This window comes from Aspergillus ochraceoroseus (assembly GCF_002846915.1).
Source record: "Aspergillus ochraceoroseus IBT 24754 chromosome Unknown P175scaffold_7, whole genome shotgun sequence".
Lineage (NCBI taxonomy): Eukaryota > Fungi > Ascomycota > Eurotiomycetes > Eurotiales > Aspergillaceae > Aspergillus > Aspergillus ochraceoroseus.
Genome location: NW_024468482.1, coordinates 337,586 through 352,369, shown reverse-complemented (window position 1 = coordinate 352,369; position 14,784 = coordinate 337,586). Strand labels below are relative to the sequence as shown.

The window sequence follows — 14,784 nt, the reverse complement described above, 5'->3', positions numbered from 1 at the left end:
ATAGGTAGCTATTTAACAGTGGAATAAAAGTACCTGTTCGTGTCTTAGTATATATAGCAATCTTTTGGCTCCACCTCAACGTCAGAGCTGCACTAACAAATAACAATCGCAGTAGGTCCGTTTTCCTTCCCCCCTCCCTCTCTTCTTCCTCTTCAATCAATTCAATCCATCCATCTATCCGTCCATCATTCATTCATTCTTCCTTCTCCTTTCTTGGATCAAGAAAGATACAGGGCTTTCAGCCTCTTTCTGGTCTATTCCTCCATCCCTGGTCTGAATTATTGCCTGCTTCCTGCTTCCTTATTTCTTCTGCCTTTCTCACCTTCCGTCACCTTTTTTTTTTTTTTTTAGACTCTCCACTCTGCGTCACTTTGAGCTAGTAGTAGTTTCGACAGCTCCCATTTCCCCAACTCTCTGCATCTTATCTTTCTTTATCTCACTTTTACTTACCCCCCCCCCCCCTCCCCCCTCCTGTACGGTTTATTATCAGCTTGATCTCACTTGTGCTCGAAGGATAGAGCTAAGGAAAATGTCATGGCAGCTGCCCCGCTAGAGAGCTCTAGCCCCCCGCCTGACGCTACGCCGTCCGATTCGACGCGTTCCCCCGGCGATTCCATGGAAGAAATAGATCCCCAGTCGACTCGGAAACGTCCTCGTCTTGACAGTGGAAGCGGTGCTTGTGAATCTTGGTCCACCCCGAACGAGACTTCCCCCCAGGTCTCCCAACCAATACCGGATGCTCCTGCCGTCGCGGATCAGGAGGCTCCTGTGTCCAATCGTCCGGCGAGTAGAATGACTATCAACATGAAGTCCCCTAGCACTATCGACCGCATGGCTTCTGCCCCTCCGGAAGAGTCCCTGGCTGAGCAGCCCGACCCCGGCCCCGAACCCTCCGTATTATCGACCGGTGAAAGAGGGACAAATGCGTCGAATGCGGTGTCGTTGTCATCGTCGCCTGCCCAGAGCCCCGAGATTGAAGTAGCCGAGTTGGAGGATATGGATCAGGATCCTAGCACTACCAGCTGGAAGTCCCTGGGGAGTGCGTTGCAGGACCCTTTGACACCAGATGTAGTGCAGCTTCATGAACCGCTCTCTTTGACGGAGGCCTTCCCTAAGCTTCGTCCGAACCAGGAACTACGCGAAAATTTGGAGGAAATATGTACGATTATTGAGAAAGGTATGCGACCATATTCCACTGCTGGATCATTCCCTCGGTAGTAGGGACTGGGAGCTGAGCTATGTGTAGGACTTGAGCATGATACCACGGTGCTTCTCGCGGTGAAGCATTGGCTTGACGATGTGGTCAATGGGTTGGACCAGTTGACTCACGAAACGTTTTTGGAGGACCGCGAATTCTGGGACGAGCTCCCGATTTTGGTGGAGTACTTGCTTCGTAGAGTGTAAGTAGCTGTATCACTTACCCAGCAACCCCACAACGAAGACCAGGATTTGCTAAGTGGAGACATAGTGAAGAGTTTCACCCGGATGATAGTGAAGGCTTTTGGAGATGTCTAGAAGAGTTTTTCCTCGACTTTGCCCGACTTGCTCTTCATCTGATTCAGTTGGATACCTTGCTTTTCAGTCAGTTCGTGGAAGAACCTGAATTGCAAGTAACGGATCTGATCTCTCGACCGTATATCTCATCGCTAGGATGGTTTGTCCAAGTCGGTGGCATTCCATTCTTCCGTACGATGCACAGAAAATTCGGCCCTGAGATTCCGAGCATGGTCGCCCGGATATGTGATCGAATTATAGCTCCCCCGTTGAATTCCGTCCAACAACTCTCGGAGTACACCTCCTGCATCCTAGCCCTTATCACTCGATGCCCTCAGCTTGCGTCTCTCTTGGCTCTCGTCTTGACTGTTACCCAAAATCTGGCAGAGTCGGGTGCCGAGCGGAAAAAATTGGACATAGATCACGATCTCGTCGATTCTGCCGCATATGAGCATGCCATGGAAAGAGTCCACGATCTTATCAGAACGGTGGATAAGCAGTACCAGGCTCATATCACGAAAAAGTCCCCTTGGGTGACGAGCGATATTAGTGACTCCATAATCCGCCCTCTCTCGTACGTCTATCTAGCTTTGTGCCATAAAAGCCCAGACATTGCGTGGGAGATTGCCAATGATCTGTCAATACCCGTTCCTGGAGACGTACCCCCGGAGGACCTGCCGTTTATAGTCTTATACGGCTGGAAGTTTGGCGTCCTAAAAAAGCACATTATGGAAGGTCGCATGGAGCTTCGAGTTCATGGGATTGAGGCGATGCAGCAAGATTTCGTCAGCGTATGGAGGCAGTATATCCATAGCAGCCCGGTGGGAGTCGACAATGTTGTGGTTCAATTTCTGGTCAAGTTTCTGAGGGAGAATAAGATTGTTGAGTACATTGTGGGTGTCGAGTCTCACCCCCAGTTGATCAGCAGGAGTAGCAACATCGTTGGCTTTTTGGTTGTCACCGGTACATACACTGATGGCGATACCGACACCATTTGGAGGGCGGTTACCGAGAGCCCAGATCCTCGAACCGTGTCTGAAGTGCTGGCTATGCTCGTAAAGACATTCCATATGCACGTTCCCTCTTCACCTGCGCTGATTTATTTGTGTTCGAAACTGGTGGATCTTCCGTTGGCTCGGTTTGATGCCCGGGTGGTTGACTTTTGCGAACAACTTCTCCACTATATTCGTGAAAAATACCATGATCGACACCGCCATGAAATATTGGATATGGCCCACGTTGATGTTATCCCACTGCGTCTATGTGTACGGCTCATTCGCGAGAGCGCCGCCGCCGAGGACCTTCCCCTGGAACACAAGGCTCTCCTCCAGAAGTTTGCCAGTTCCCAGCTGAGTTCGTTTATGGATGTAGGACTCAGTGATATGGATAAGATGGAGACATACGAGAGATGCGTCCAGGATATTTCTGAAATGAATCAGTTTACCGTGGGCAGCATTCAGGCCTTAAATGCTCTCCTCCCCAACCATGACTCCCAAGAAATCCGAAAGCTTGCCATGGATTTCAATCTAACATTCCTAGTGATCTCTGAGATGGCACATGTGGTGGATAACAACCAGACAGATTTCACGGATACATTCTTGCGGAATGGTTTCCTGTCTCGAGTTCAAATGCTCGCCCGCCTTATTGATGGAGTCCCGGATTCCATCACGGACGAGCTTGGTACAATCTTGTGGCAACAAATTTTCATGTCAAAGTCTCTCGTTCAACAAGGCAGAAGAGCTCTCTGGGATATGCTCTGTGGGCTCACCCGACACAGTACCAAGGAGAATCCATTCATCGATCATTGCATCCGGGACTATTTTCCGAAACTCTCACCCGCGGAAGACTATTTCCCTGAGGTGCTCGCCTTTGCTAAACAGACGATTGGATATGAAATTCGATTTAATCCTCCACCGACTGCCGACGAAAATGAGGTGCTATCGGTCCCGGGAATGGACCGAATATGGAATTTAATCTTGACTGCCCCCGTTGGTTCAATCGAGGCCGATGCAACTGTGTTTGCCATAGAGGTTTACCTTGACCATAACATTATCCACCGCTCTCCTCGGTCAGCTGTCGAGGCTACTCACATGGCTTTGGTCGATCGCTGTGTGGATCAACTAAAGTCTGCCGCATCCAAATTGAAATCATATTCACATGAAACTACTAGTGATGCTGGAGAGTCGATGGTGGTTGAAGCTTCAGAAGATGAAGTCCGGACTGAAGAACTGAGGTTTAGCCGGTCTTTGGTTTTCCTTCGACAATTCTTGCAGGGTTTACGTACCCGTCCTCGATATAGCCCACCACAGAATTCCCCACCCGAGCTACCGACCCGGCCGCTGAAAGGCGAACCGATTAATATCAGATATCAAGCGTTTGATGGGGGCTCGCATTCGAAAGTTCGCTCGTTGCAAATTGGAGATCTCTCGACCGCATCCGAGTTCGTGGAGACTCTTGTTAAAGTCACGGGATTTTCCAAGCTTAAGACGATATACGGCGGACGCGGAGTCGACCTTCTTGAGAAGGGTAGCCAGACGCTTCGAGAATTAAAGCTTGGTTCAGGCTTATTGATTGTTCGCAGAGATCCAAATAGCCGCGAGGTAGCTGAATGGAAACGACAGTCCCTTACTTCTGTGGACGCCGAGGTATTGAAGCATTTTGATGATCTTTATGATCTTCTCGGCCTCGACGATCACCTAGCCCGAGAGGTATGTGCTAAATAACCACTATGGACCGACCCCTGGTTATATGCTAATCTTCAACTTCAGATATATGACTTTCTCGTTGTTTTTCCGCCCCAGGAAAAGGTTCTACACTTGGTCAAGTCGATCGATAAGACTGAGCAGGACATGTTCCCTCTGGCCAAACCATATAGTTTTCTTTACTCGGTCAATGCCCTTTCCAAATGCCTTCAGGAAGAAGCCCTCGAGGTTTGTGGGTCCTATTTTTTATATATATATATACTTCCATGCTAAAGATTTGATTAGCCATCTTTCAACGAAGCCTTCGTTTCTCATAGTGTTCGAGTTCTAGTTGCTGCTCTGACCCGACCCGAAATGTCCGAGTCTTTAGCAGATTCCCCGACAAAGATCTCATTCGCTATGAGTCTCGTTGAATGTCTCCTTTATGCATTGATGGGTAAGATTTTGAACTGGACGATTTATTCGTCTGTTATATCTAGCATAGCTGATTGGTATATTAGTGAAACCACCCGTGGCAGAAGAGTCGCCGTTAATTCCGGATTCCACCAAACTAGTTTCTCAGTTATCGTATTTGGTAGAAGTTGGGAGAAACCTCCCCGCTTCCCAGTTTCCCGAGGTCAACCTTCATAAACTGATCTGCTATTCGTTTGCCGTCTTCATTGAAGGGTCTGTTCGAGATCCGGGCTTTTGGGCCGCCATAAAGGAGCAAGTGCCATTCGCTCAATTCATTTTCTCTCTCCTTCTCGAAGAGAGCCGCCAACCCATTCGAAAAGGAATATCGGATAATATAGCTATTGTCTGTAGTCCGTCGAAAATATTCAAAAAGCCTAGCAAATTTGTTTCGTCCGAATCGCAAGAAACTAGAGAAGCAGCGATTTCTGAAAACCCCGCCAGAGTTGATATTCTTGCCACAATATGGGATGCCTTTGTCCTTACTTTCCCACGAGCTCTAGAGTTTGCCACTCAATCGCAGGAGTTCTTTGAAATTGCCCACTCTGTGTTTTCATCCGTCGCAGAGAAGTCGCCCCGGGATCTCATATTTAGCGAGTATCTCAAACAATGGAGTGGAATTATGTTAAGCCACCGAACGACCGAGGTTTGCTATTCTCTTTTTTTACCTTTGTCGAGCCGGTTTTGCTGACTCTTTCGAAAGTTTGTGGGCAGGGAGCCTGTTGATCACCTTATCTTCGGCTTCTCTCGTCTTCTAAAGGCTTGTTTGGATATCGCGACATCTTCCAAAATTACTGTTGATACCTTGTGAGCATCATCATATACATTCCGAAAGCTGTCTAGAGAAAACCAAGTGACTGATGGCCTGTAGTGACCTCGCCGAAAGCCTTTTTGATACCTACCTTTTTCCAGACCTTTCTATGCCTTCTTCAGAGGTTCTCGTTCCCCAAACACCTGTTATGCATACCCAAACACGGCAAGAGCTTTACGCAATACTTGGATTACTCTCAAGACATGATGAAAACTACTCCCAGCTCATAGAGCGTCTAGAGGATATCATCCCCCAAGGTTAGTATGCCCTCCCTTTCAACCCCCCCCCAATACATGTCTGGCTTACGCACTTCTTTCAGATTATACATACTCGCCCGCCTGGTGTTTTGATCGCCAAAAAATGATACGCTCATCAGAAGGTTACGCTGGACTGAAAAACTTGTCGAATACATGTTACATGAACTCGCTACTTAGCCAGTTGTTTATGAATGTTGGATTTCGGGATTTTATGCTCCGTCTTGATCTCACGGATTCCACCGCATCCCAGAAACTGCTTGATGAAACCAAGAAGGTCTTTGGGCATATGCAAGAATCGTGGCTTAAGAGCGTGGATCCGCAAGCATTCGTTGACACTATTCGCACATATGATAACGAGCCAGTTGATGTCACTATCCAAATGGATGTCGATGAATTTTACAACCTACTTTTTGACAGGTGGGAGGCTCAAATATCAAATCCCGAGGATAAGAAAAAGTTCAGGTCCTTCTACGGCGGCCAGTTAGTCCAGCAAATTAAATCCAAAGAATGTCCGCATATTTCTGAACGCCTGGAACCTTTCTCTGCGATCCAATGTGACATCAAGGGCAAGGCAGACCTTGAGGAAAGCCTGCAAGCTTATGTTGAAGGGGAGATAATGCAAGGAGGTAAGTGGGGAGATGATGAAAGATCCACGAGAAGCCTTGTCATTCTAATGTCTTCTCACAGATAATAAATATTCATGCACGTCATGTGGGCGCCATGTTGACGCTGTGAAGAGGTACGATGGGCTCCCCCCCCCCTTTTCCCATTTTCCCCCTCCCTTTTTTTTTCTCCTTCTAATACTGATTTCTATGTAGAGCTTGCCTCAAAGATGTCCCTGATAACCTCATCTTTCATCTCAAGCGTTTCGACTTTGACATGGTTACTATGATGCGAAGCAAAATCAACGACGAGTTCCAATTCCCTGATCGTATTGATATGATGCCGTTCACAGTCGAGCACCTTTCAGACCAGAACTGTGACAATAAAGACGATGTTTTTGAGCTAGTTGGAGTGCTAGTTCATAGTGGAACCGCCGAGTCTGGCCATTATTACTCTTATATTCGTGAACGACCTACCATGAATGGAAGAGGGTCGTGGGTGGAATTCAATGACTCCGATGTCAGCCGGTTTGATCCGTCTCGAATTGCCGAGCAGTGCTTTGGCGGCTATAGCGAGTCTCTGCATTCCTCCTCTGTGGGCCAAGTCCGCTTCAACAAAGTGTGGAATGCGTACATGCTATTTTATCAACGGATCTCGAGCATGGATTCTGCGAAATCAATTTACCAGCCAACGAAGAACCAATATCCGGTGCACGTTCCACTACCAGTGCGTCTTGCCAATCATATTGCAATGGATAACGAGATATTTGTCCGGACCTATTGCCTCTTAGACCCATACTATACCCTCTTCGTTCGATATCTTCTCACTCAGTTTAATGAGACCAAGATGGCAGAAAGCTCAGAGGGGAGCAAGCTGGATAAGTCAGTCATTTCGATTGCGCTAGATACCCTGGAACAATTGGTTTCGAGGACCAGGGAGCCTGCAGGACTTGATGGATTCCTCGCGGAAATCCTCAGGGTCATCAAGGAGATTCCCAAAGGCTCATCCCGAGTTCTCCAGTGGATTAGGGAAAAACCTTGTGGAATCCGTAACCTTGTTCTGAAGAGTCCCCATGCATCTATGAGGAATGGTTCCCTCAGGCTATTTGTAAGCGCCCTTTCTAGACTGCGGGATTATTACAATACGGCAGAGGATGGGAGTCTTGAGAAGGAAAAATGGCATACGCGGTACCTAGATGGGCTGGAAAATACTGTCGCCACAGTTGAAGGTTTATGGCAAACCCTTCACACCTTTAGCCGATCATGGGATGACTACTTTGAATTCCTATTATTGCTTGCCAGCTTTGGTGGCCAGGAAGTTGGGGTAATTCTGAACAATAATTTCCTCCTCAAATGCCTCGAAATTGTGTGGATCGATCAGGAGGATAGCAAGAGGCTAAAGAAACAATACTTCGCCTACTTCAAGCTTCTGGAGAAAGGTAGAAAGTATTCACACCGGAAGCTTATGGACCTCTTGTCAGCCCTGCTTGCAAAAATCGATCTTACGGTACCGCCCCTTCCGGACGATGAACGGGAACAGCTTCCAAATGGAAAGTTCTCCCTCACAGTCACGGAAAGCGATTTCATTCGGACCCTCGGGAGAGATAAGGAATTGATCTTTTTGAAAAAGATTCTACAGCAGCATAGTAGTCCTCAGGCATGTAGGACTATTACTAGTTTCTTGATAGATGCAGATTCCGATGCCGGGCTTACGTCGCCAATATGCAAAGTATTGGAAGATGGACTTCGCGTTGCTCCTGCTGAACTTTGTGCTCCATTTCTGGAGGCAACCTTGATTTTTTGCCGGAGGAGCTCCGAGGAGGATAAGATAATTGCCATGATCGACTATGTTACGAAAGGAGTGGAAACAATCGGCAACAGCGGAGGCAAAGAACATCTTGCATTTTTCACAAACCTCATGTCCAGCCGTAATGAACGCCTGGGTCTCAGTGATGGGTGGTTTTTGCTTCGCGTGACAATTAGGATCCCGGATTGGGTCCCAACGCTCCTCATTTTCCCTGATAGAGCAGTCCGGAACATGACAATGGAAGTTTTGCGCCGTATCCTGTTTAGCGGAGAGGCGGCAGCTTTGGACGATGACTGGCAGGCACGTCATACTGATATCGCCAAAGAGCTGGTGTTTGCAAGTATCGAAAAGCTACGCAAAACATATCTCACAGTTCCGGGATGTAATGTCGAAGCTAGAGCCGTGGAAGCAATCCGCACTGTAGTCGACCATTGTTTGGTCACATACTTTGATGACAGCGAAGAAGATCAAAAAATTGTCCATCAGACACAAGGTATGCTCCCAATGACGACGATATCTACTGATACTAGCTACTGACACGAAATCTGCAGCCGTCATCACAGCCATTGAGGAGTTGGCGGTTGAATTGCCAGAAGAACTCGCATCCGGTAAGCTTGTCTTTTCATTACTCCATATCATCGTCTAACCCTTGGAGCTCCAGAATCTGATGTACCTTCTCCAGAGGAATGGGAAGATAACTCAATGATGGCTAGCGACTCCGAAATGGGGCTGGCGGGATCCCCTTGAGAGTTGCCTGCAACTACAACAAACGCCTTTGAAATGTCGTGATTGTATCACATATGAGAGACGAATTTATGACGAAAACACTATTTGTGCTTGCATCAATCGGCGTTTCCTAAGATCAGCTGTCCTAGAGATGGGCCCTTGGACCTCTGTTTCGGCCAAGGTTGCTTTGTATGAGTGTGAAATTGGCGTTTGTTCTGGGGTTTGATCTCCCGGTTCTTTTTGTCTTTTTTTCTTCTTTCCTCCCCTTTTATGGACATTCCCAACAATAACTAGCGGTCATACTTGTTGTGGGATTTCTTGCGTCTTATTCTACTGGAGGACCCTCTTGGCTGTGGTATTGGCCTTTCTATACACATTGGGCTGTGAGCACATCTATGTTCATCCGCGCGAGCGCCCGCCCCTTGGAAAACTATCGGGATCACTTAGGTATGAAAACAACCAAGAGAAGGGTATCCTGAGAGGTGAAGCTGGTCTTCAAGCTAGATTTAAGTTGTCCTTTTCAATTACAAGACTAGCGCATTTTCAAATATCATACAACGTAACGTGTCTTGTTTTGTTTTCCTTCAAGAAAATGATCATAGTACATACAAAGAGGTAACGAATCTCCCTAAAAAGGGAAGAGGAAATAGAAACGTCATGTTAGGGGGGGGGGTTTCTCCGACGAGCCAGCTGGTCCATCATCTATTTTCGCATTCAAAAAAAAAGGGCATGCATATCTGGTTCGAAAGGGAGAGAGAGAGAGAGAGAGAGAGAGGGAAAGAACGCAAAAACCATGGCAACCATCTATGCTTCCCCTTGAGAAAACCAAGTTGTTAATCGACGCCAGCGCCATTATTCAAGTATATAAATCAGATTAAACATCTTCAAACTCCTCATCGTCCTCGTCGGATTCTTCCTTCTTCACCTCAGGCTCGGTCTTGATCCTCTTCATGGCCGGTCCGTCATCAGCAGCCGTTGACGGCGTCCCTACAGCCGTCTGGGGAGCACTACTGCCAGAATCCGTGTCAAATTCGCGCTTGATCCCCGTAGGAACGCTAGTAGGGGCACTAGTTGGCCCGGCGCCGAGAGTTGGGGAAGCGGTATCGCTCGCAGAAACAGCACCGACGTCTTCGAATTCCTCATCGAATTCGTCCGAGTCTTCGTCCGCACTGCTTGCGTCTTCCTGGGCCTGGAGGGCCTTTTCGCGCTCCATTTCGGCGTAGTAGGCGGCGACTTTGTCGTCGAGGGCGTCCAGGTTGGGTTTCTGGTCTTCGTCTTTGATTTCCGGTTTCACATTGATGTTTGACTCGGCCTTGACGATATTGAGACCACCGGCTGTTGTGGAGACGGTAGAGTGTGTGTGCCAGACAGGAAGGGCGTTTTGTTTCTCTAGAGCAGCTTTGCGTGCAGCTTCTTCGGCTTGCTCCGCGGCGCTCTTCTCTGCGCTGGATGTTAGGGAGATCTCCAGTGCGCCGGCGTCGGTCTTCAGATTGCCACGGACGGCTTCTTGCTTCTTGGATGGGACAACGATGGCTGCTCTGGTGGGGTTGGTATGCTGGTTTCGGATGACGTCGATTTTATGGTCCCAGGCGGTATCGAAATCGTTGGGAGGGACCTCGACGGAGTCGATCTGCTTCAGAAGCTTTAGCATCGTGTCTAGCTGTGCCATGAGTTTGCTATTCTTTTCGTGTCCCGTGCGGTCGATCCCCTCGCTACCCTTGACGTCCTCTGTGCGCTCGAGAATCGCGCCGCAGTTTTGGCACTCGAATCCTTCATCGGAGTAGAGACTGAGGACATCCAGCTCTGTCCACTCAGCTCCGCATCGTAGGCAGATATACTCCTTTCTTTCCTCGCTAGGAGTGTATTGCGCTTTGATTGTCGAGGTCAGCCTGGAGACTTTGTACTTGATCGCGTCGATGACCGGATGCAGGGGGATATAGTAGTATTCGCGATTGACGGGCCGGGTAGAGCCATCTCGAATCTCAGCCCTGGTGCTTCTGTATCGTGAAAACGAGCCCAAGGGGATTATCAGATTAGCATCTGCCCAGATTAAAAAGACACCAATGATCAACTAGCACCACGGGCAAGCCCATACACTGATATCAGGCGATCCTCGCGCAATTTGGCGCATAGTTTTCGCAGATCTTTCTGTTGCATTCCGAGGAGGAAGGCGAGGTCCTCTGCGTGCAGTCTGCTCCAGGAATGACTTGTTAGCTGTTTATTTTTTTTATTTTTTTATTTTTCCCCTATAAGGAAATGCTCTCTCCCTCGTAGACAGGATGAGGCTACATACACGGAATGGATGAAGAGCGCATCGACCACGAGGATGTGGCGGGTTTCGTAAAAGGCCCGGGCCACGGTTCGAATCAGAGTGTTTGCGAGATCCATGGCTGATGATGCGTTGTCGTTTAGAATGCGACTGTTCCCTGGAGTTTAATAGCTCTGCAGTCGATACGGTTTGGGAGGTAGGGTCGGCGCAAGAGCGCGCAAGGTTCTCGATGTCTCCGAATCCTATATCTGGCTCAGGAAGTCCAGCATGTCTCCGTCTCGCACCCGCGCAGGCAAGGGAGAGATATACTGAGGAAAGATACCAAGAGGGCTGTCTGAGATGAGACTCAAAATACCAAGGACGGTGTGGGCTGAAGATGAGAGTGAGATGAAGGGGAAGAAGACAAAAAGCAGCACGCGGGCGGAGAGCCTTCATTCCTGAGGCACCAACGAAGCTGTCCCAGAATGGATTAGCGTAAGTGTGGTACGCTAGTCCGAATATATATTAGCGCCATCATGGAAATCGGAACCAGAAAAATTGCGCCGCATGAAAAACCAAGAGAACAACAATTGCAAAAAGTTGATCTTGGTCTCCAATGCGCTCCCACTACTTTTCGCGGCAGTTGTTGAATCAGATTACATTTTGTCACAGCCAAACTCCTACTATCCGCCGTTTAGTCCCTCGGAATCGTCTTCTACTCCCTGCCGATTACCAGCGCGCCCGCAATCATCAGTGGTGGAAAGGCTACTCGGAGACACCATGGACAATAACACAGGAAGAACTGAGGGATCCGGAGAAGCTGGTCGACAGCATAAGAAGAGGGATCTGGGAAGGGCCGAGTGGAGGTATGTTGGGCGTGTCTGAGGACTCTCCTTCCCCCCCCCCCCCCCCCCAAATTGCTTCTGTCATCGAGCTAACAAGGCAAGTCGCCAAATGCCAGATAAGAGAGGACGGAACGAAAGGGACCAGCAGGTGAAACGAAGGAAGCTCGAAAATGGAGAGGAAGTTGTTACTCCTATCTATGCTACGGAATTCTCCCAGGAGGATATTGAGAACGAGCAGCGACGTCCGAAGAAGAAGGTCGCGGTCTTGCTCGGGTATTCCGGGACAGGATACAAGGGAATGCAATTGTGCGCAATGGGTCATCTTAGCCTTGGTGATAAAGCTAATGAGTGACCACTGACAGGAGCACCACCGAAAAAACTATTGAAGGGGATCTCTTTACCGCGTTTGTCGCTGCCGGCGCTATTTCCAAGGCCAACGCTGCCGATCCGAAGAAGTCCTCGCTGGTGCGTTGCGCACGCACAGACAAAGGTGTTCATGCCGCAGGCAATGTTGTCTCTCTCAAAATGATCGTCGAGGATTCAGATATCGTCCAGAAGATCAACGAGAAGCTCGGTCCCCAGATCCGGGTTTGGGATATTCTAGTCGCAAGCAAATCGTTCAGCAGCTACCAGATGTGCGATTCCCGAATTTACGAGTATCTCATTCCCTCCCACTGCTTCTTGCCACCCCATCCTAGCACCTACCTCGGCACCAAGCTTGTGGAGTTTGCTGAGAAAGAAGACGACCTTGAAGGATATAAGGCGCGCCAGGAAGAGGTTGCAACTTACTGGGATGAAATTGATGAGAAAACCATCCGACCGCTACTGGAGAGTTTCCCGGAAGATATCCGGAAAATGGTCGAGCAAGCTCTCCATTTGGACGACGAGGAAACGCTCACGCCACTTGAAACACCTAAGCCCGAACAGCAGAAGCCAGCAGAAGAGACCGAGTCTGCCCCCGCAGAGGAATCATCCGCAGAAAACCCTGCAGAGTCTGGAGTCGACGAAGAGACCATAGCCTACAGGAAGAAAATCCTCGAATCCGTCAAGAAGGTGAAGGCAGCCTATCTAACCTCGAGACGAGCATATCGCATTCCTCCCGCACGCCTGGCCCGTATCCAAGCTGCACTGGATAAGTATCTGGGGACACGCAACTTTTACAACTATACTATCCAAAAAACGTACAAAGATCCCTCCGCCAAGCGACATATCAAGACCTTCAAACTCAACCCCGAGCCTATCATCATTAATGGCACCGAATGGCTTAGTCTGAAGGTCCATGGCCAAAGCTTCATGATGCATCAGATCCGCAAAATGGTTGCTATGGTCGCCTTGATTGTCCGCTGCGGCTGCGATCCCCAGCGCATTGTCGACACTTACGGCCCAACGAAGATCGCTATCCCCAAAGCGCCAGGGCTTGGCCTATTACTCGAGCGTCCCGTCTTTGATGTCTACAACAAGAAAGCAGTGGACCTGGACAAGAAGCCTATCGATTTCGACAACTACGCCACAGAGATGAACGAATTCAAGCAACGCGAGATTTATGATCGTATCTTCCGAGAAGAGGAGCAGACTCATGCGTATGTCATCTCATCACCCGTCCAACCACCCCGTTTTTTTTTTTTTTTTTTCATCACTCATAGATATGCTGACTTGATACAGTTTCTCCGCATTCTTCAATCACATCGATCATTACCCCCAGGAAGAGTTCCTCTACGTCACATCCGGCGGTCTCGCGTCTGCAAAATCGATAGCTGTCCCAGGAGAAGACCAATCTAAATCTCAGTCTGGACAGAAATCCCAGAGCGAAGCTTTAGCACAGGTTGAAATGGAATCCGAGGACGAGCGTGCCGGGGAAGAAGAAGGCTGACTGAACCCCTCCATGAATCTGTATATACGAGCTTGTCAAGAAATAATAAAGACCAATGTTATGTAGCTCTTTTCCCCATGTTCGACATCTCATTAATGGGGAATTTCCCGTTGTTTATCCATACAACCATCATCCCCTCTGCCATATGCTTTATTATTATACATACCAGCGTCATGCACACTGACCTGATCTGATTATGCTCCTCATCTGGAATACAAGAGGAAACCAATCTTGAATAAGATCAAAAGCATGGTCTGTCTGTCTTGCTCCCTCCTCTCTCTCCATGCATGTTGATATAGATATAGGACACTGGTATCAGACCCCCTTCTTCTTCTTCTTCTTCTTCTTCTTTTTTTTTTCAAATTTTAACAGAAAAGGTTGAAAGAAGTTATTGATGTACGTACGTACACTCTGTTTAAGCACATCCATACCCCTACAAAACTGGATACTGCACAGGAGTCTGCAGAGTAAATTAAGACAGGCTCGCTCAGACATATAATAATGACTCCAGAAGCCAGGTATACGGATTTAAAATCCAAACTAGCCTGGAGTTACAATTCAGCTGCATGAAGCTCGTGAAACATTTTCTAGCAGGAGGAATATCACAAGAAACAAATTGAATTATAGACTGACGAAGGAAAGGCGCTATGTGTCATTAATGTACGGAAAAAGTCAAAACAGGAATATCGTCGCTAGTGGAATTACAATTCTCGCTGCGGTAGGCGTTGGTATCGAAGCCTTGTATTTGCGCAAGACTTGCTGTAGCCACATAATACAACGGAATAATGGACTTCGATACCATGAGCGAGACAAAAAGAAGAAGCAATGGAAAAAAAAAAGGGGGACAAAAGGAAGACAAATGAAAAGAGAAAATAGCAAAGTAGAAGAGGACGTAGAAGAAGACTGGAATCAAGAGAAGTGCAATGAAGGCGAAAAAAAAAAAAAAAAATCCACACAAATTACGGCCAACTG

At 48.1% G+C, this 14,784-nt stretch overlaps 3 protein-coding genes across 3 annotated transcripts; 2 read left to right on the top strand and 1 right to left on the bottom strand.

Annotated features, from left to right (window-relative positions):
• Positions 1-534: 534 nt before the first annotated feature.
• P175DRAFT_0534325 (putative ubiquitin C-terminal hydrolase) lies at positions 535-8,870 on the top strand (the record flags this gene model as incomplete). Its single annotated transcript, XM_040900132.1, has 13 exons — positions 535-1,177; positions 1,247-1,400; positions 1,469-4,202; positions 4,263-4,424; positions 4,482-4,632; positions 4,697-5,292; positions 5,350-5,453; positions 5,518-5,714; positions 5,777-6,340; positions 6,402-6,453; positions 6,533-8,616; positions 8,675-8,731; positions 8,785-8,870. The coding sequence occupies 13 exons, from the start codon at positions 535-537 to the stop codon at positions 8,868-8,870; spliced, it is 7,584 nt and encodes a 2,527-aa protein (XP_040749977.1).
• Positions 8,871-9,368: 498 nt separating this feature from the next.
• On the bottom strand, positions 9,369-11,491 carry P175DRAFT_0503377 (putative transcription factor TFIIE complex alpha subunit). Its single transcript, XM_040897625.1, has 3 exons — positions 11,143-11,491; positions 10,945-11,040; positions 9,369-10,846 (listed from the first exon to the last, which is right to left on the bottom strand). The coding sequence occupies exons 1-3, from the start codon at positions 11,235-11,237 to the stop codon at positions 9,724-9,726; spliced, it is 1,314 nt and encodes a 437-aa protein (XP_040749976.1). The 5' UTR covers positions 11,238-11,491; the 3' UTR covers positions 9,369-9,723.
• Positions 11,492-11,877: 386 nt separating this feature from the next.
• On the top strand, positions 11,878-13,806 carry P175DRAFT_0410843 (pseudouridine synthase PUS2; the record flags this gene model as incomplete). Its single annotated transcript, XM_040893051.1, has 4 exons — positions 11,878-11,963; positions 12,045-12,248; positions 12,305-13,522; positions 13,605-13,806. Coding segments are annotated over 4 exons (1,710 nt in total), but the record flags the coding sequence as incomplete, so codon positions are not given.
• Between the last annotated feature and the right edge of the window lie 978 nt (positions 13,807-14,784).